Source organism: Manihot esculenta, chromosome 11, assembly GCF_001659605.2.
Source record: "Manihot esculenta cultivar AM560-2 chromosome 11, M.esculenta_v8, whole genome shotgun sequence".
Taxonomy (NCBI): Eukaryota; Viridiplantae; Streptophyta; class Magnoliopsida; order Malpighiales; family Euphorbiaceae; genus Manihot; species Manihot esculenta.
Window position 1 is genome coordinate 6694213 of NC_035171.2, and position 21756 is coordinate 6715968.

Sequence of the window (21756 nt, forward strand, 5' to 3'; positions counted from 1 at the left end):
TTATTAAAAAGATAATAATGAAAATGTAAAATTTATCTGATCAAAACGATAATAATTAAAAAAAAATTACATAAGATGGCTTGATCTTTTATCTTTTGTTGTTATTATTATTAGGTCTAGTGGAATTGAAAAGCCAAAATTTTGTGGGTCTTTATTATCTAAATATGTAAATTTTAATATAAATGTCTAAATTTTCAAAAATGGTTATAATTTTATTCAATTTAAAATTTAATTTATAATACCATATGACAGTACAAATAAGATTTCAAACTTAATTTATACATGGATCCCATATGATACTTAGATTTTTTCTTTTAAAGAAAATAATAATAAACTTGTTTAACCAATTAACTAAATATTTCTTATAAGCAGAAGATTTATTGATAGCAAATGTTATTATTTTAAATTCATAAAAAAAAAATTAATTAATTACGTGGACTTAAATTTTATGGTGGATTTAGATCAAAATTAATTTTTATTGTCATTCGATAGAAATTCATAATAAGTTTTGAAAAAAAAAAATTTCAAACCAACTATTTAAATTATTATGAAAGATAATTTCGAGTCGCACGATTTTTAAAATTATGATAAGAATTATACATTTATTATAAAATTAAAGTAAAAATTTCACTATTTGAGTCAATTTTATATTTTAATTATTTTTTAAATATTTTTATAATTTTATATATTAAAAATTTTTTATTATAAATAAATTTTGAAATTCACTTTTTAATTTTTAAAAAATTTTAATAAAATATTTTGATTTTTAGCCTATTATTTTTTTATATCATTTTAATCAAATAATATTAATTAAAATTTCTGATAAAGTTTAATCAGTCTTTTATCGTTATTTTTATTTTTATTTTTTGAAAAGAAAGCCTATTTATTATGTGTAGCAGTTGTATTAATATGTAGAATTATATACACTTTTCTTAAATTAAACTTCAGAATTGTATAAACTTATAATTAATTTTGAAAATTTAGACTATAAAGCTAAAATTTGAAGAATTGGATTAGAACTTTTTTTTTTAAATTTATTTATTAAAGTAGGAATCTGCAACTGTAACTTCATTAGTCTCAAAGATGATCATTCCACTATTTTTTATAAGACATTTTAACTGAAAATTTATTTTAATTTCAAAATTAAAAATCGTTGCATATATTAAAAGCTCACCAAGATTTTAAACTTTTTTTTTCCCTTCCCAACGGTATGTCTATCATTCATTTGAAAAAGCAATACAGGATTCAGAAGAGTGTTGGATTTGCCCAGAAAAAAAAAACTTTATTATCCGGGATTAAAATGAAAATTTTACAATTTCACTCGTGCATTATCACAATTTCAACTTGCCCAGAAAAAACTGTTATATGTAATAATTATTTCCTTGCTCAATCAGTCGTACAACTTTTCAATTTGAACGAAGACAAGGCTTAGGCACCTGAACTCCATCAGCCCTTCCATAAGCATTATTGCATTTTGAATCCAATTCTCCTGATGTTGCAGATTTCAGTTGAATATTTTTCAGACTGATATCGGTGCAAGCCACGCTTTCACTGCAATTAAAATTTATAGCTGTTTGTGTCTTTGACGTCCCAGATAATTCAAAGTAACGAACTTCACTTATGTGAATTCCAGTGTCCTGTCATAATTAGTGTCAAAAAATCAACTCTCGTTCATTCAGTAAAGAGTATATGCAATAACTTAAGTAATCTCTCATACCTTCGGCGGCGTGCTTTTGGGGTCACCGTAATGCTGGTCAATAATTATGGGATTTTCTACTGCATCAAATATTATGTTAGAGAACTCAACGTTTTGAATTTGACCTGTCCCCTCCTGAAAAAGAAAAATTATTAACATTAGAAAATTCGATCTATCATAAATAAAAAATAAGTGAGACCTATTAAATTTTTTACTTATTTATTTTTTAAATTCATGGTGAATCGAATGTACACAAATTTTTTTTTTCTGCATGTATTTGTACCATCCAAGTCTTGATCCTTGCCCCATTGGTTGTGTTGTAAAAGTCTATATGACTTATGGTTATGTTCTCCACGTCTACATTTTCTCCCAAACCTCCTAAGCTTCCAATGCTGTTACATAAAAGAAATCAAATACGAGCTGTAAATTAAAAAATACTTACCGGAATCTGATTTACCATGAAATAAAACATTTTTAATACATGAATATGAGTGAGCATTCGGTCGGAATCGAACCGAACCGAATAAATTAAAAATCAAAATTTTGGTATTTATGAAAATCGAACCTAATCAATTTTGATCAGAAACTGAATCGATTCGATTTGATTTGATTGGTTTGAATTTTTAATAAATTTTTTATTTTTTCACTTTATTTTTAATATTTTAAAATTTAATTGAAATATTTTAACTTTAATATTCATCTCTTTGTATTATTGAAAATAATATATTATTATCACTGATCGGTTTGATTCGATTTTTTATTTTTTTTATCAAAATTAAATTAAATTAAAATAGTTAAAATTTTTAAAATTAAAAATCGAATCAAATTGAAATGAATAAAAAATTAAATCAAAATTTTAAATTAATTTAGCTGGATCAATTTTTTCGGTTTGAATATACTGCTCACTCTACATGAATACGTAGGTTTATTCATAAAAAAAAATTAAAATCAATTTGGTTTGCACTTGCGAATTAATAAATAACTTACCTTATTCCATGACCAGGTCCACATTGAATGTAAGTGATGTTAATGTTGTATGTGCGATCCAACATAGAGATGCAATCATCTCCTGTTAATTAACAAGTTAATAATTAACAAAGCTTAACTGAGTGTATAATCAAAGGGTTTACTACCATTGAAGACGAGGAGTGAATTACCAGTGGCAATAATTGAGTTGTTAATCCAAAAAGAAGTCGTGTGTGAAATGTGGACGCCGTCTGTGTTAGGGCTTTTTGCAGGTGATTGTAGGTTCACTGATTCTACTTCGACATTGTTGCAGCTAAAGAAGGAAAGATGACCTCCACCACTTTGTGTAGTATTAATTCCATTCACTTTAAGATTATTACAAGAAATAAATCTGAGAATCTGAAAGACAAGAATGCAAACACAAACTAAGTCCACTGTTCATGCAGATCGGTCCATTAAGTTTTTATAAACTGTGGATAGATACACTCACCGTCGGAGCAAGTTTATTGCAATCCGGCTGTCGAGAAATTAGAATGAGTTAATAATTTTATCAAAGAAAATGAAAATATTAATTTGTCGAATTGCTATTGGATATTCTATACCTTGTCAGGATTATTTTTGCAAGAAATATCCCACCACCCCTTTCCACGTCCATCTAGCAAGCCCCTGCTGGCGCCATTTACTATCAGCCCATCTACGTATTTAAAGACTAACCAGTCTCCAAACTCTAGTCCTTTCCATGCATTGGTATCATCAGGCGCTATGATCTTTCCTAATAGCTGCAATAAACAAGAATCTTATTCTTAACTTTAACTCTGAAGAAAACACCTCGCAGCTATTGCCTTTTACTTACCTGAACATTGATGTTGGTAGATTTGCAAGGCCCTACAAGAGTTATAGGATGCACAAAGAATGTCTTTCCATCAGGAATGATCATGGTAGGTGTGTCTGGATCATTACATGTGTCATTCCATGCCTTAACAAATGCCTGCAACTCAGAATTATTCCAGGAAAGTTCAATGAACAGCAAATATACATCAGATTAAGGAGGAGTTTTGAAAAAATAAATAAAGATGTGTTATATATACCAGTGAATCATCTGCATTTCCATCGCCAACTGCCCCATAACTCAAAACGTCGTAAGTATTATTACTCGAAACGACATTAAACCTTGCTGACAAAAAGCTCAACATACAAAGGATGGTAAATGGATCCTGCAAAATAGTTCAAATGATGATTAGCTCTTCACTGTGGGTAACTTAGATATGTATACTACTGCTTAGTTCTTACCATTGTATGCTCAGAGAAATGAAAGAAAGATAGAGCAAGGGAAACTAATTTCTGAATGCATTCATCAAACACTAAACGGCCATATTTAACGTCGTTTAGATTGGCTTCAAAAGGAAAGAAATCTAAGTGAATGTATATTTTTATTTTACTACTAAATATAAGAAAATGTAATAATCTGGCATAAATTGATTTGTAAATAATCTTTTTTTTTTTTTTTGCTTTTCAAGCATTTGAATTTGTTCATTTTATGTCTAAAATTATTTATGTATAAATTTTTTAGTTTCTAAGTAGCATCCCAATTTCACTTTTTTTCTATATATTATTTATGAATTTATATAACCAAATAAAGTATTAAAGAAATCTTAAATTATATATTAATTTAATTAAGAAATTAAAAATAGTTATTTTTTTTAAAATACAATCTAATACTTTAGTATAACATAGAAATTAAATATATAAAAAACCAAAAAAAAAAGAGATATTTATGATGCTATTGAGAGGGAAATTATTATAAATCATATTAATAAGATATAATAATAATCTTAATAAATATTCAAATTGTTAAAATTTTAAAACTTTAATATAATGTTCTTAGTAGAAAATAATTTAAATTTAAATAGTAAACTAACCTAAGCAATCAAATTAATTATTTTAGAATAATAACAAATTCAAATATTATTCTTTAGCTAAATAAAATACAAAGGATAACGTTATTATCAAATATTATATATATATATTTCATATTACCAATTAATTAAATAAATAATATATTAATAAATGAAATTATAAATTCTATTATTACATTATTATTTAAAATAATTAATATATATTGTATATTACATTTTGTTATTAATACATATAATAAGGAACATAAAAGTTAAAAAAGGTAAGTGTTTTGATTCAAAAAAAAAAAAAGGTAAGTGTTAGAAAAAAATTTCCTTAAATTATATATTAATTTAATTAAGAAATTAATGAGAATTTTTTTAAAAAATACAATCTGACTTTATTATAACATGCAAATTAAATATATATAAAAAAGATATTCGTGATGTATCGAGAGGAAAATTATTATAAATCATAATAATAAGATATAACAATAATCTTAGAAATTAAATATTCAAATTGTTAAAAATTTAAAACTTTAATATTATAATCCTTAGTAGAAAATAATTTAAATTTAAATAATAAACTAACCTAACCAATCAAATTAATTATTTTAAATAATAATAAATTTAAATATTATTTTTTAGCTAACTAAAATACAACGCATTATATTATTATCAAATGTTATTAATAAGTGAAATTAATCTAAATTCTATAATTAAACTATTGATTTTATAAATAAAAAATTGAATTGTATATTACGATTTTTTTTTTATTAATAGGACATAAAAGTTTTAAAAAAAAGGTCGTAGAAAAAAGTATGGAAAATGGCTCGTACTTTAAAAAAGGGGATTTTCAGTTTTCAATTTTGTTTATAAAGATTATTTTAATTTTGTAAGAATTTTAAGTAATTCAGAATTTTTTAATTAATATTTCAATTACTCTTGTAGAATATTATTTAGAATTATAATTAAAGTAGCGTTTAAGGATAAATAGAGAAAAGATTTTAAATTTGTATAAACCCTAAATATAATTTAAATAATAAAATTAAAATAAATAAGGTTTTTGATAGCGATCCAGTAATACTTGATTGTAAATAAATCTATTATAATAATATTTGATAGCCAGCACTCACAGATTTAATTTGGTATTAAGTCTGTCTGAATAAATACGAAAGATTTCAAATTCGTATTCTCTCGATCTTCGAGCAATCCAATTCAATTCCCCTTTCTTTCGTCGACGTTGATTTGTTTTGTTAACATATGACCAATAAGGAAATCAAGGAGTATTTTTTTTTCCTTCCACTGTGTTAATTATTTTAAAAAGGCATTGTGAAGAATCTAAAAGTGTTGTTTGGATTTCATCGGGGACAGGACTCAGGCACCACCTTTCCTTCAGCCGATCCAAAAGCATTATTGCAGTATGAACTAACTGATTGCACTGATGATGCAGTTCTCAATTCAAGCCAAGAATACAAACACAACTAGTTCACCGTTGGAGAAAGTTTATTGCAACCCTGTAGAGAAATTAGAAAGGGTTAATAATTACGTCGAAGAAGAAAACGACAACATTTTTGGAATTTCTAAGGTTGTTGCATACCTTTCCAGGTTGGTATCTGCAAGAAATATCCCACCAGCCCTGTCCACGTCCGTCTAGCAAGCCATTGCCAGATACTGTTAGCCCATCTACGTATCGAAACGTTAACCGTTTCCCAGAATTGAGGCCCTTCCAGTCGTTAGGATCATCAGGGGCTATAATATTTCCTGATAACTGCAAGAAACAAGAATGTTACTGTCAGTTAGTTGACATATATAGTACTAATCTTACCTAATAATGAAGAAATATTTAAGTACCAAAAATACCCGCATGATTATTACAATATCGTTTACTGCCTTTTGTTTACCTGAACGTTGACTTGGCTAGATTTGCAAGGACCTGCAAATGTTACAGGATGCACCAAGAATGTCTTTCCCTTGGGAATATCATAATAGGTCTGTCTGAATCCTTACATGTGTCTGTCCATGCCTTGATAAATACCTGAAATTCACGAATTCCAGGTAAAGTTTAATGATTAGCAATTACACATTAGATTAAGAACAAGTATGTATATGCAGATGTTCTACCTGAGTGTCATCTTTATTGCGATTGCCAACTGCCCCATAACTTAGAACATTGTAATTTTTACTTGGAACGACGATGAACATTGATGAGACTAGGCTCAAAATACAGACAATGGCAAATGAATCCTGCAAAATGAAAAGAATTTGATTTCAAATGATGATTATCGTAATAGTTCTGACCACAAGCTCGTTTCTCCTACTATCCTCTCCGCCTCTTTTGCCTGTCCTCCTGCTGCTCTGCTAAGAGATTTGGTGATTTAGGGTAGGTTGAAGTTTGTTAGCATTGAATCCTTCGACTATAGGTGGTACATTCAGTGGGGTATTGAATCTCCTTTGTTATAATGTTTGCTCTAATCAATGTGCAGTATTTTGGAGTTGAAGAGTCATATTTGTAGCTCTTGGTCAGTCAAGGCGGTTCTAAGCATGGTCCCTACCGAGCTCAGCGAGGGATTGAGTTAATATGGATGGCTGGTTCAAAGGGGCTCCAGGGCTGAAAACTTCCTGACTAGAACGCAAATCATTTGGAGTGTTTTCAGTGTGGTTGCCGCCGTGATTGGTCATGTGGATCTCAGTGGGTGTAATGAAAATGAGAATTCCGGTTATGAAAAGATTTCCTTCGTTTTTATAGACTGCGCCAATTGATAATTTGAAATCCAACACTAGAAGAAGGGCAAGGTATGTGTAATTGAGTTTGGTCTAAATGGTTCACCCCACTTCCTTTATTATTTTTTCTTTTTTATCCTCTAGTGATGTATAACCGTCATCCTGCTACAGTATTACATGTCATGCAGAGTCATATGTATAGACGTACTCTCCCTTTTCTCCATCGTCAGGCGGCTATTAGAGGTGTTTGTTCCCCACTGACCCATCAAGTCAAGTGAGCGGGATTCTTTTCCATTAAGTCTAAACTCTGTTCTACTCGATTTGGGCTGCGTATTAGAGGACAGACTTGTGTATTAGACTTTGATGAGGTTATATCTAATTTTTTTTATGTGAACTCAACCGCAACCCGAATATTAGAGATCCAACAGTTATCATATAAAAATACAAAAGCGGTCATCATGTAAAAATACAAAGAAATGCAAATAATTTTTTTTTCTTTTAAATCATTTTCCTAGCTATCCAACTCTATATTATTTTTTTCACTCTTTCCCTCTTTTCCTTTTATCCATGTTTAGTTAGTTTTTCTTGGACACAGGATTTTTCACACCCATCTTTAATTTAATTGTAAAACGGATGTAACCCAAAAAAATTATGGTTAATTGAATATAAGAAATGAATTTGTGTCAATGGGCCTATAATGCTTTTAATATAAGAGTTAATGAATTTAAAAAAAAAAAAAATTGAAGCTGGTGAGTCTGTGAAAAGAGCTACTCGTGAGTCGTGAGGTAGAGAAAAAATCTCAAAAATTTTATCCAAATTCAACAGATATTACATTAAATTATTGAAAAATATTACTAATAATATTTTCTTAAAACATAATATTTTACGTTTAAAAAGAATTTAAATGATTGATTTTTTTTAAAAAAATGATTGTCTGAGTTATGTGGTTGTTGTTGATGTTGATATTCTTTAGTATTAGGTTTTTTTATGATTTATTTTAGATTTATATAATCCTTCCAAAATAACTAGAATTTGAAAAATATTGTTCTTTATTCATCAATTAATATCAGGAACATTAGAAATTTTGCTAACATATAACAAACAATAAGGAAATTAAGGAGCTTTCTTTTCCTCCCACTGTGTTAATTATTTTAAAAAAGCATTGTGAAGAATCTAAATTTGTTGTTTGGATTTCATCGGAGACAGGGCTTAGGCACCACCTTTCCTTCAGCCGATCCAAAAGCATTGTTGCAGTTTGAACTCACTGATTGCACTGATGATGCAGTTCTTAATTCAATATTCTTCAAGCTGATATTCTTGCAAGGCACATTCTCACTACAATCAAAATTCATAGCCATATCTGTCTTTGACGTCCCAGATAATTCATGATAGCGAACTCCAATTATTTGAATTCCAGTTTTCTGTTAAACTAAAATGGTCAGTACTTCTCAACTATGAACTTGTTTCTTTTATTTTACTCATTAAAACTCCGTCTTTTGTCGGGGTGAATTTTTGGATTCACCGTAGTGCTGATCAATGATGATGGGATTCTCCACTTCCTTAAACTTTATATTAGAGAACTCAACGTTTCGAACTTGGCCTTTCCCAGCCTACAAAAACAAACTCAAAAGAAAAAGAAAAGGCAATTTTTTAACTGGTAGAACTTCTTTTTTAAATGTCATACCGGCCAAGTCTTGATCCTTGCCCCATTGGTTGTGTTGTAGAAATTTATATGACTTATAGTTATGTTCTCCAAGTCTACCTCGTCTCCATTACCTCCTAAGCTTCCAATGCTGTTCCACAAAGGAAACCACAGAAGATGTCTTAGTTTATGAGCTAGAAATTTCAGTGGGATTTGGTAGTAATGATAAATCACTTACCTTATTCCATGACCAGGTCCACAGTTAACACGAGTGATGGAAATGTTGTATGAGCGATCCAGCATGGCAATGCAATCATCTCCTGTTAATTAAGCAGTTAATAACAAAGCTTAAGTGGACAAACGAAGGGTTAATGGAATTCAAGACGATGAGTCAATTACCGGTGCCGATAATCGAGTCAGTGATGGACACAGAAGTCGAGTGTGAAAGGCGGATGCCATCTGTGTTGGGGCTTTCGTCAGGTGCGTTTATGTTCACTGATGTTACTTCCACACCTTGGCAGCCAAAGTAGACAAGATGAACTCCGCCACTTTGTACAGTTCTAATTCTTGTCGTTTTAACATTGTTACAGTTTTCAAATCTGAGTATCTGAAAGCCAAGAATACAAACACAACTAGTTCATATTTGTTTGCAGATGAATAAACTCTACATTGATATACTCACCGATGGAGCAAGTTTGTTGCAACCCTGTTGAGAAATCAGAAAAGGTTAATAATTTCGACCAAGAAAACGACAACATTTGCAGAATTGCTAAGGTTGTTCCATACCTTTCCAGGATTGTATTTGCAAGAAATATCCCACCAGCCCTTTCCACGTCCATCTAGCAAGCCATCGCCAGATACTGTGAGCCCATCTACATATTGAAAAGTTAACCATTTTCCAAAATCTAAGCCCTTCCAGGCATTAGGATCATTAGGGGCTATAACATTTCCTGATAACTGCAAGAAACAAGAATGTTACTGTCAATTAGTTGTCGTATAGAACTAATGTTACCTGCCTTTTGCTTACCTGAACGTCGACTTGGCTAGATTTGCAAGGACCTGCAAATGTTACAGGATGCACCAAGAATGTCTTTCCCTTGGGAATTAACATAACAGGTCTGTCTGAATCCTTACATGTGTCTGTCCATGCCTTGATAAATGCCTGCAATTCACGAATTCCAGGTAATGATTAGCAATTATATGTCAGATTAAGAACAAGTGTATATATATATGAAGATGTTTTTACCTGTGTGTCATCATTATTGCCATTGCCAACTGCCCCATAACTTAGAACATTGTAATTTTTACTCGAAACGACGATGAACATTGATGAGACTAGGCTCAAAACACAGACAATGGCAAATGAATCCTGCAAAATGAAAAGAATTTGATTTCAAATGATGATTAACGCTTCACAGATATATTACTGCTCAATCCTTACCATTGTATGTCTGAGAAAAATGAAAGATTGAGAAGACTGAACAAGAGAAAACAATTTGTGAATTGATCTAACAGAAACTGCAAAGCTACTTATAAGATGATGATCTGCATTAGCTTCTGGAGGAAAGAAATCAAAGTGAATGTATTTTCCATCCTCCCTGCTGAATTTTTTTCCATATCTCTAATAAAATTATGGTAATTCCAAATAAAAAAGATGACATAATCTGATCTTTTTTTATTACTTGATATGCATAATCACATTTATTTTTTTTATTTTTTTTTTACATGTTTCCATTACAATGTAGACAAGATTTCAACATTTTCATATTGAAGTGAGCAAAAAAATAATTTTATTTATTCTTATTCTAATTTAATTTTCATGGAATCAATATGTTTTAGAAAGAGCTTTAATCAATTCAATTTTCTTTAGAACCCCTTTATTTAATTTAGATCAATTACCTTATTTTCAAATTTGTATCCAAATTAACTTGAAAATTTTAATTTAAACTCAATTTAATTCAAAAATAAAAACTCTTAATCTAAATTTTTTAATTTAGCGACTTAGATTTAAAATAAGAAGCAGAATTTATAATTTTTAGCTAAATTTCTTTATTTTTTTTATTTAATTTAAAATTTTCTTATTTTCTTATATTTAAACTAAATTAAGGTTAAAGTAACATTTTGAGAGAAAACGTAGAAATTAAATTTTATTCCAATGTATTAACGTACATTCAAAATTTGGATACACGACCGTTAAACAAATAATAGAAATTTTATATTGCAATTTTATTTATATATAAATACAGAAAAAGATTAAAATATATTATATGACAGAGATAGCATTTTTAGTTTTCTAATAATTATATTGTTTTCTTTTTTTGGAAAATAATAATTATATTGTTAAATTAATATTGTATTTTTTTTTAAATATTTTAACAATGAAATTGCAATAAAATAACTGCATAACCTCTTCTTTTTTCTGCGGTTACTCAACGATATAATATTAACCCGACTTCTTTTATAAAAAAAAAAAATTAAAAAAATTTTTATAAATTTATAAATTATTTTATTTATTTTAAAAATGAAAATTTTATAAATAGAAAAAATATATATTCTCCTTTTCAAACAATTTTGAAATTTTTTTTTTTAAATAAAGGGTAAATATTTCTTGAGTTAAATCATTTAGGCTTATAATTTCAAATTGAATCAATTGAATCTTAAATCATTTTAATCTTATTAATCGTTTAAGATTTTTTATATGAATTAAAGAAAATAATAATTATACTAAATTTTAATAAAATAAAAATAAAAAATTATAAAATAAATTACACGGAAATTTATCCTTTATTTTTGAAATTAAATATTTAAAATCTCCAAATTTTAAATTTATCTAAATTAGAGATTTTTTATCAAAATTTCTGTTAATGAAATATAAAATAATTATAATACCCTTTATTAAAAAAATAAGAAAACTGATATAATATAGACTACCGGCTGACATAATCACTTTGGCTTAAACTCTGAAATTACAGACTACCGATTAGGGTGAACAGTATTCAATTCAAACGGAAAAAATCAATCGAACCGTACTGATTTAAAATTTTAATTTAATTTTTTATACATTTCGATTCGGTTCAGATTTTAATTTCAAAAATTTCAATTATTTCGGTTCGATTCTATTTTGATCAGAAAAAAATAAAAAAATCAAACCAAACCGATTAGTAATAATAATATATTTTTTCAGAAATTAAATCATATTAAAATTAAAATATTTTAATTAAATTTTAAAATATTAAAAATAAAGTGTAAAAAATTAAAAAATTATTAAAAATCAAAACCGATCAAACCAAACCAAATCGAACCGTATCAGACCGGTTCGATTCGATTTCTAACCAAAATCAGTTCGGTTCGATTTTTATAAACACTAAAATTTTGATTTTCAGTTTATTCGGTTCGGTTCAGTTTTGAACCGAACAGACCGAATGCTCACCCCTACCACCGGCTGAAGAGAGTAATGGATACACTGGAATAGCAAACAGATGGTAGACCCAAATAAATGTGTTCTCCGTTTTCCAGATGCTCAATTAAAATGCCATCTACAATTTAGGATTTCGAAAGAATTACTGAGCATAAATTTTAGGCCAGCAAATAATCAGAATATGAATAATACAACAACATGCAAGGACAACATAAACAAATAAACTCAAACGTACTAACAACTAATTGCAAGTCTTAACTAGCAAGAAGCTCAATACTTGAAGTCGTCAACTACCTCCAGTCAGGATACATCCCCACATATTTTAATATTTGAAACTTCCCCATCACTCTTGATCACATCAATGTATATGTACATCATGATGGCACTGCACATAACATAAGATAACAGAAATGTCAGATTCATAACAATGAAGTTAGAGGCTCTTTGGCAAAAAAAGAAAAAAAAGTTAAAGTATCGGCCTTTATTTAATATTTTAACTGATTCATATACACAAGGGCACTGCAAATTACGTTTCTAGCAAGGTGCAGAAAATACATGACTGTTTCCCAGCCGCTAGATTCCATATGATAAATAAAGCATTCTGCTTGTATGAAAGTAGAAGTAGAGAGTCTAGAAGGAAACTTACTGTATGTGGAAGTATCAATCTGCTCAGGGAGCTCCTTTATGTCCACCTCAAACCTTGCTTGGACCTGAAATCATTATGATGTAATATATGATTATTAACAGAGGAAGCACTTTTTGTAAACCCAGATCACTTGAAAACCAGAGAAGGGAAAGGATGGATGGATGTTTGGTTTAACCAGTGAGTTATTAATTAATTAGATAAGTTTCATTTATTCAAAATCAAGCTTTCAACATTTATTATGTTCTATTTCTATAGTATTTTTTATTTTATATAAAACTACTCAATTTTAAATATTATTATTAATTTTTTTTCAATATCTATGAGTTATACATAAAAAAATATATGTAATCTGAATGTTATTACAAGACAAATAAACAGATTATATGTATACATACACAAGAAGTTAGCTCAATCTGTTGTCAATTAAAGACTTCAAATGAGGCCTTGGGTTCAATACCCCCAGCAGCGCTTTAAAAGAAAAAATTGCTTCTATTCATTGTTTGACATGACGAGTCAATCGGTTCACTGGTCCATCATTGAGTCAATTGGTTCAAACCAGTTCAATTCAATTATAAACCCAGACCGACTTGGATCTAGTTCATCAATCCAGCCAGCTGGTTCACTCCAAATTTAATATGATAATTGCCATACACTAAATCAGAATCACTTTTTACTGTTCTTAAGAACAGCGAAAGGTTCTTCTAACCCTTTTTTTTTTCCAAACACACACTTCCTTTACTGTCGGCCTACCCTTTCCTCATTTTTACCATTTCTCTTAAGTTAACAAAACCTTAATCACTCCACACAAACGCACATGTTTATGCTAATTTTTCTCATTTTAATTTCAATTACTCCAAGAAAAGATCAATTGTTATTATTTTCATTCAAATAATTTTTGAATTATTTTATTCATGATAAGGTGTGATTAAATGTTTTAACTATGGCGATATTTTTTTTTTAATATCAAATATTTTATTATCTAGCTTATCTCAATTACAAATTTAATAAGTGGCTTCCTTCAATAAATTAATTAGCATATTGGTTTGTAAAACATCTTTGAGATTTTTTTAACAATGAATAAAACTGTCATACTTTCTTAAATATTTTTTCTTTTAATGTAAAGAAATTGTCTAAAATATTTGGATTAAAAATATCACATAATTATTCAAAATATTATTAAAATCCAGCCAAAAGCATAAAGGAGCGTAAATAATACTTATTTATGAAAAAAAAGTTAAAAATTTCAAAATGCATCATAAAGGGCTTTTATTATAAAATTAACCTATATAAGTTTTAATTTACTAGCATTTGAATTAATTTCTAATATTTTAAAATATTAAATAAGATATAACAATTAAGAAATATTGTTTTAAACTGCAGCAAAGCTTGGGTAATTATGCTTGTTGAGAGTAAGACAACAAAGCTTAATAAATAGTGTGACGAACCTGATTCAGAACGTCAGAGTCGGATGCAGATGAGACAAATGTAATTGCAAGACCCTTGGTGCCAAACCTACCGGCTCTCCCCACCTATTATTGACAACAAATTGAAATTAAGAGAGTATTTATGAAGATAGATAAGTTCATTTTCTTTTCTAGACAGATAATAGAAAAATAATAATAATAAAAATCTACCGACCAAATAATAGAATGCATATGCAGCATACCCTGTGCAGGTACGTATCAGCTGAATCTGGCATATCATAGTTGATAACAATGTTAACACGTTCAATATCAATCCCTCTTCCAACCAAATCAGTCGCCACAAGAATTCGCTTATGCCCCTCCTTGAAACCCTTGTACCTTGTCAACCTTAAAACAGAGTAAACACAGAATATCAGACATATAGGCAACTTTGTAATGCATGGAAGAAGTATAATGTAAAACCTCCTCTGATATTTTGGCTAAGTGCCTCCTACATTGAAATAAACCCACACAACACAATCAAACAGAGGTTGGCAACTCAAAACCACAAATAAATTTTGCATTGAAACAGCCGATATTACAGTACAAATTAACAGAGCATCACTTAAAGTACCATTAATACCTTTCTTCCTGAGACATTCCAGAATGGATGCATATTGAGGGGAAGTTGCATTCCGCCAATAATTTGTTCAGCTCAGCTGCTCTGTTAACACTCTTGACAAAAATGACTACTTGATTGAAGTCCAAGGCATCAAGCAGGTCATTCAACTTGCGATTTTTCTCCATCTCAGTCAGTTTAATGTAGTGCTGAAAGAAAAAGGCCAAAATAAAATTAGCATAAAACAATATCTTTTACCATGGCTCAACTTCAATGAGGTATTATTTTTATAGATACCTGTACAAGACCATGAAGAGTCAACTTGGCCTCATCATCGACATAAATTTCCATAGGCTGCCAGAATCAAACATCAATTAATTAGAATTTTTCAAAGATTTGAACCAGCAATCACAGTCAGACTAGCATTATCCAAAAAGCCAATGCGATCATTAAAAAATGTGGTAATTAGATGCCTGCTATAAAGGAACATAAAACCTAGCATCCAGATCTAGATGGGAAACAAGGTTGTGAGGTTGGGGGATTTAAAATAAAAATTTGCAAATCAATAATGATGATCCCTGCAACTTCATTGATTCAGTTTTATTCCATATGTTTAATCTACCATTCGCCGTATTGATTCCACCATATTCCCAAAATTTAAAATTTACCCTGAAATTTAAGGTAATTCTGAAAATAAAATATGAACAAGTCCTCCGAATATTTTTTTCTTGTTTCACTTCCAGTCCAGCACTGCACAATCCCTTTTACATTTTATCCTCTCCCCCCCCCCCCCCAAAAAAACCAAAAAAAAAGGTGCGAAGGTCTAGTTGCACTTCCACTCCTGCATCTAAACCACAAGCCAATTCAAAATTTTGACTCCCCAACAGCAGAATTCTTTTACATTTTATCTCCCCTAATCCCCCAAAAAGTAACAACGTGCAAAGGTCTAGTTCCAATTCCACCCCTGCATCTGAACCAAAATCAATTCAAAATTTCATCTTCCCAACAGCAGAATTCTTCTACATTTTATCTCCCCCAGAATGTGTAAGGCACAAATGCCACTGACAAACATACATGTGAAGCAAAGAACAATAATCAAACTAAACAAAATATTTTCAGAGTGTATCATAAATGCAAGAAATCGTTACATCTTGCATAAATTTCTTGCAGACAGGACGAATTTCCTTGCTAAGCGTTGCTGAAAACATCATTACTTGCTTATCATGAGGAGTCATCTTGAAAATCTCCTGAACATCTCTCCTCATATCTGGAAAAGGCAGACAAGGAAACATATTAAAATAATAGAAAATTGAAAGGAAAGTATTTGTTATTTTCTCCAGAGGATCAGATCTAAGCAAGATACCAAGTGATTCAAGCATCTTATCACACTCGTCTAGGATAAAATGCCTCACATTCTTCAATCCAAGGTCCTTGTCTCTTACTAGAGCCAATATTCTTCCAGGAGTTCCAACAACAATATGGGGGAATTCATTTTTTAGTATATCCTTGTGAACCTTGATATGGACACCACCATAGAAGACAGCAACCTTTATATCTGGCAAATATGTGCTGAACCTCTCAAATTCATGGCATATCTATAAAACAAAAACCAAGGAATCTTTAGAATCAAAAAGACAAAAATTGATATCCAAAAAGAGAAAACTTCAACCATAAACTTCAATAGGATATAAAACAAAACCAGGAGACATACTTGATATGCTAATTCTCTTGTATGGCAAAGAACAAGTGCAGCAACTTGTCCTGCAACAGGCTCAATCTGCTGCAAAGTTGATAAAACAAAAACAGCAGTCTTCCCCATCCCAGATTTTGCTTGGCAGATTACATCCATTCCTAATATAGCTTGAGGGATGCACTCATGTTGCACTGATGAAGGAAACAAAATTGCAGTGGAGGAATCCTCAGTAAGAATAAAGACCTCCCAGATCCTTTTAAAGAAAAGGTTTACCAGGACGAGTTTTCTTGCTGAAATTACGACTTTCAACAAGTACAGTTAGTAGTAATTACCTGTAAATATAAAACACAGTAAGTCAAAAGAAGAGAACAGCCACAAGAATGCATCATTTAAGAGAGAATTTGGCAGCTACATTTATTGTACTATCAGAAAAATGATAAAACACTGGGAAATGGAGAATCACTGGGCTGATTTCATCTCCTTTGATATAACAGTAATAAAAAATTAATAAATAATAAAATAATTGACATTATATAAAGGGATGACTAAAGAATTTGCCTTCTGAAGGATGTTCGAATCCAGAATCTACAATGGCTCGTAGAAGCTCTGGCTTCAATAGGAAGTCTCTGAATCCCGAACTGTGAATTCCAACATAGCCCCTGCATTGTGTAAAGTAAAACAAAAATCAATAATAAAAATAATACAAGAAATGCACAGATATTTTCAATATAAATCAATACAAGAAGATCATCCACTTAACAAGCATGCATGTAACTCTCCTTCATCATATACGCTGACTGAACATAAGGAATAAAAAGAATAAAAAAAAAATTTCAAAAAGCCCATCAAATGTCTTCAATTAGAATATGAAGAAACAAGGTTTAGAAATCACCACACTTTTATACTTCTGCATTCTTGTGAAAAAAGTACCCTAAATATATCTGTGCAGCTGTGCAGCACAAGCATTTCACATTATTATTTATTCCAATCCAATCTTCAATAAAGAAAACAGAGCAGTCCCCCACACCCAACCCCCCAAAACACAAAGACAATAAAACAAAATTGTTTGTAGAGCAAGCATTGCCAAACATGTTTTCAGGCAGAAAACAATATCCATTGTTAAGAATAAAGAAAATTTTTCAAGACTTGTTAGGGAGCATGCTCATTATACAAATAGTAACAGAGAAAAGCGGGCCTAGATTCTGCAGTTTTCTAAACAAAACAAAAAAGAGCATACTTAACAAACAAAGAAAGACATACACAGTATAAAGAGAAGAGAAAGACTATCAGTTTCCAATTTCTAAATGAAACTAATTAACCAGAAAAATATCATTATAAAAGTCTTTCAGGGGAGGAACAACTTTCAACGCAGATAAGAACACAAATCCACACACAAAACCCACATAAATAAAAACATAAAGAAAAATAACTGAAAAGTTTTTGTGCATTTTTATAAAATTAAACAAAAACTAAGAGCAAATAGCTACTAAAAAGAACACATAGCACAATTGCAACTCAATAATTTGCAAAAATGGAAAAAGTGATAGAACAGTAGTTAGAGGAGAAAAGAAACGAACTTCTTAGCAGATTCAGCTGCGGCCTTAGCAGAGACGGAATCTGGAGCATTTTCGACCTCTTCCTCGTAGTCGAGCAGCTCCTCCTCGTAGGCGTCGTTGTCTTTTACTTCACCCATTTTGCCTGCAAGCATACAGATGCACAGCAAATTCAATCAATTTCCAGGATCATGGCTTGGAGAATCACAGTTTTGAAATTAAGAGAAACCAAGTTACCAGTAGAGCTCGGAGAGCTTACCTTCAGAACTCCAAGAGTGTACTAGGGTTTTGAAAGAATAAACAGAAAAATGAAAATTAAATAAGCGCACGCACACACACAGAGAGAGAGAGACAGAGAGCTCAAAGGAGTTAAAAATAATTAGTAAAAGTTTAATAAATTGAAAACCTCTGCAACACAGAGCAATATAGTTTAGCAGTAAGCAGTGAGGAAGCTGGCTAGGGTTTTGAAGAGAGTGAAGGAGAGGATAGGAAGAAAAGCTAGGCACAATGACCAAACTAACCTTCCTGGTCAGGTTAAATTCGATTTTTAGTGGGAAATGAAGGGGACAATAGTAGTAATTAAAATATATGAAATTTTCAAATTTCATTGAAATATTATGGATGAATTTTACGTATCATTAGCTTTCCGGACAGGGAATGCTATATTTTAGCTAGCGTTTTCAAAGTCTTTTGGGCCTGTTTTTCCATCACAGTTGGGGCCTCTAAGCTTCTACTCTACTTACAATGAGGTTTGCCCTTAACTCTGTTGAGAAAGAAAACAATTTAGGTAATTTTAATTGAAAAAATAAAAATATTAAAATAATTTTTTGGAAAAAAATTACTAAATAAATCAAAATAATTAGTTTATTCAACTCACTATGCAGTAATTAATTAATTAATTAAAATCAATCATCATAAAATTAGCTTTAATTAATTGAAATTATTATTTTATAAAATTAAATTTATATAAAGCTTGAAAAATTAATTATAATAAATTAAAAATAATTAATAATATTTTAAATAAAATAATTAAAAGAAAATGGATAAAAATTATGAAATGAATAGATTGGAATTTAAACATATAAAATTCATGATTAATATAAAACTTATTCACATTTTTTTATTTGACTAATTTTTGTTTTACATGTTTTTTATTATTATTATTTATTAGAGTTATTAATAGTTAAATGATATTAAGAGTTAGATTTTTCATGTCAAATTCCTATATATCTTAAATTTAACTTATATAAATATAAATAAAATTATACTTTACTTCATATAAACTATATTTTTATCATATTTAAATTGTAATTTGAATATAATTAAAAATTTTAACATTGTAATTAATCTACTAATGGATTGATCCAATAATCCATTAAAAATTTTAAGTTTTATCATACTCCCCCCCAACACACGTACTTAGAGAGAATTATATAAATTATAATATTATATTACAAATGAAATATAAATAAATAAATTATTAAATATATTAATAAAATATTTATATTCTTATATTCTCTTCTCTTCTATTCTATTCTTCTCTCTTCTTTCCCTCAAACCTAATATATCTTCTCTTCTATTCTTCTCCTCTCTTCTTTTTCTCTTTTCTTCTTTTTTCCTGTTTTCTATATTTCTTCTATCTTTCTCTTTTTCTCTCTTTCTATTGATGATATGTTAAATGTTCTCTTCTTGGCTGATAAAGAGGAGGGCAATGAGATCCACTTAGCCCCATTACCAAGAGCTCCTATGATGGCGTATGAACATTGCCTTATTGGAATGTTTCTAACGTTGAATTCGATTAATTTTATGAGTATGAAAAATATTTTTGCCGATCTTTAGCACCCTATAGGTAGTATGGATATTCAAGATATAGGAGCCAAGCGGTATCTATTCCATTTTTATAATGACGTTGATGTAGAAAGAGTCTAGAATAGGTCACTATGGCACTTTAATAAACATCTCCTTATGTGGGATAAAATAAAAACTGCTACTAATCATTTAACCATCCATCTACTTAAGGCATAATATTGGGTTCAAGTGTATGATATCCCACCTGGTTATATGAATGAAGCATATGCTCAGCAGTTGGGAGATTTCGTGGGGCAGTTTGTGGAGTATGATAGTCGTATCATTGTAATGAAAAATCTTGAGTTTATGATCAGAATAGAACATGATATTTTGCAATTGTTACAACGAAAGCAGAAATTGGTGGCTCCAGATGGTTTAGTTTATTTTGTTTATTTTAAATATGAATATTTATCCATCTTCTGCTATTTGTGTGGAAAACTAGGACATACAGATAATTTTTGTGAATGGAGGTTGAAGATTAAGAAAGAAGACATTCGGTTTGGATGGGATGAATCGCTCCGGGCTCCTCCACGCAAGCCGGCAAAGAGGGAGCGTAGTTGGATTAGGAAAGAATATCTAGAAGGTATGGCTAATTCTGAAGCAAAAATTGAGGAAGGTAAAAAAAGACAATTTATGTGACATGCATAATTTTGGCTACCGTGATCCTTATTTGACCAATGCATTAAGTGGTTTTAAGAAAGATAGATTGTCTTTAGGGATAGAGGTGGAATCAGTGGGCCAGACCCTTAGTGGACCAAACAGAGCATGAGAGAATTACAAAGTTTGATGATAAAAAAAAAGGGCAATGTGTGGAAAATAACAACAAAACACCATCTGTTTCTGTGTCAAAGGATTCGAATGGAGCTTTTCAAAATAATTCAATGGCTAGTCATGTGAGACATGACAGTCGAAAGCCATGACGACCCTTAGCTGGAACTGCCAGGGTCTTGGCAACACCCAGGCGGTAAGAATTCTCAAGGAATATTCCTTGATTCACAAGCCAAACATTGTGTTCTTGATAGAAATTATAGTGAATGACAGGTAGGTGGAGGAGGTTAGACGGAGTTTGGGTTTTTCAAATCATTTTACTGTGGATAACGTAGAAAGAGATGGAGGTTTAACTTTGATGTGGAATAATACTATGGATGTTCAAATTACAGGGAAGGAGAGTTTGTTCGATTAACAGGCTTCTATGGTCATCCAGAAAGGAGGTCATCTAGAAAGGAATTACAGGAGGTCTTCATGGAATTTGTTAAGAGCATTGGCGAATAGAGATGACAAAATTTGGATATGCTTAGGTGATTTTAATGATATTCTATCACAAGATGAGAAAGAAGGATGGCTTATTACAGCCACAATTTTTTATGAATGGCTTCTATTCAACGGTGGAGGATGCCAATTTGACCGAGGTAATTACGACAAGTCCTAAATTTACCCGAAAACAGAGGCGCCATGGGGAAGTTGTGATTCGTGAGAAGTTGTACAGGTGTTTTGCTAATACTATATTGTTGAATCAGTTTAGAGACAATAACGTTAAAGTTCTCTCTTTGCCTATCTCAGATCATAAATTCTTGTTATTTTCCACCAGAGTTAATGTTGTGACAGTAGAGAGAAGGAAGTTTAAATTTGATAACTCATGGTTACTTGATAACGAGT

The 21756-nt window shown here is 30.2% G+C and overlaps 3 protein-coding genes across 4 annotated transcripts; all 3 read right to left on the bottom strand.

Annotated features, from left to right (window-relative positions):
- Nucleotides 1-1406: 1406 nt before the first annotated feature.
- LOC122724997 (polygalacturonase ADPG1-like) lies at nt 1407-8636 on the bottom strand. The gene is made up of 14 exons (XM_043961393.1): nt 8499-8636; nt 6679-6801; nt 6565-6592; nt 6459-6490; nt 6155-6325; nt 3751-3876; nt 3516-3650; nt 3265-3441; nt 3153-3179; nt 2854-3061; nt 2684-2765; nt 1980-2088; nt 1718-1831; nt 1407-1637 (listed from the first exon to the last, which is right to left on the bottom strand). Exons 1-14 carry the CDS (start codon nt 8634-8636, stop codon nt 1407-1409), a joined length of 1701 nt encoding a protein of 566 aa, XP_043817328.1.
- LOC110625492 (probable polygalacturonase At3g15720) lies at nt 8354-10687 on the bottom strand. The gene is made up of 8 exons (XM_043962178.1): nt 10167-10687; nt 9948-10082; nt 9707-9877; nt 9603-9626; nt 9320-9527; nt 9159-9240; nt 8963-9071; nt 8354-8888 (listed from the first exon to the last, which is right to left on the bottom strand). Exons 1-8 carry the CDS (start codon nt 10245-10247, stop codon nt 8760-8762), a joined length of 939 nt encoding a protein of 312 aa, XP_043818113.1. The 5' UTR covers nt 10248-10687; the 3' UTR covers nt 8354-8759.
- A 1716-nt stretch (nt 10688-12403) lies between these two features.
- Nucleotides 12404-18949, bottom strand: LOC110625452 (DEAD-box ATP-dependent RNA helicase 15). 2 transcript variants are annotated; one of them, XM_021771048.2, is made up of 13 exons: nt 18659-18875; nt 18512-18532; nt 18277-18397; nt 17258-17358; nt 16718-16890; nt 16370-16601; nt 16155-16273; nt 15304-15360; nt 15031-15215; nt 14651-14795; nt 14430-14513; nt 12985-13048; nt 12404-12723 (listed from the first exon to the last, which is right to left on the bottom strand). In XM_021771048.2, the coding sequence occupies exons 1-13, from the start codon at nt 18858-18860 to the stop codon at nt 12713-12715; spliced, it is 1515 nt and encodes a 504-aa protein (XP_021626740.1). In that variant the 5' UTR covers nt 18861-18875; the 3' UTR covers nt 12404-12712. The 2 variants fall into 2 exon arrangements, with proteins under 2 accessions (XP_021626740.1, XP_021626738.1); XM_021771046.2 differs by having other exon boundaries at nt 18512-18949.
- Nucleotides 18950-21756: the final 2807 nt, after the last annotated feature.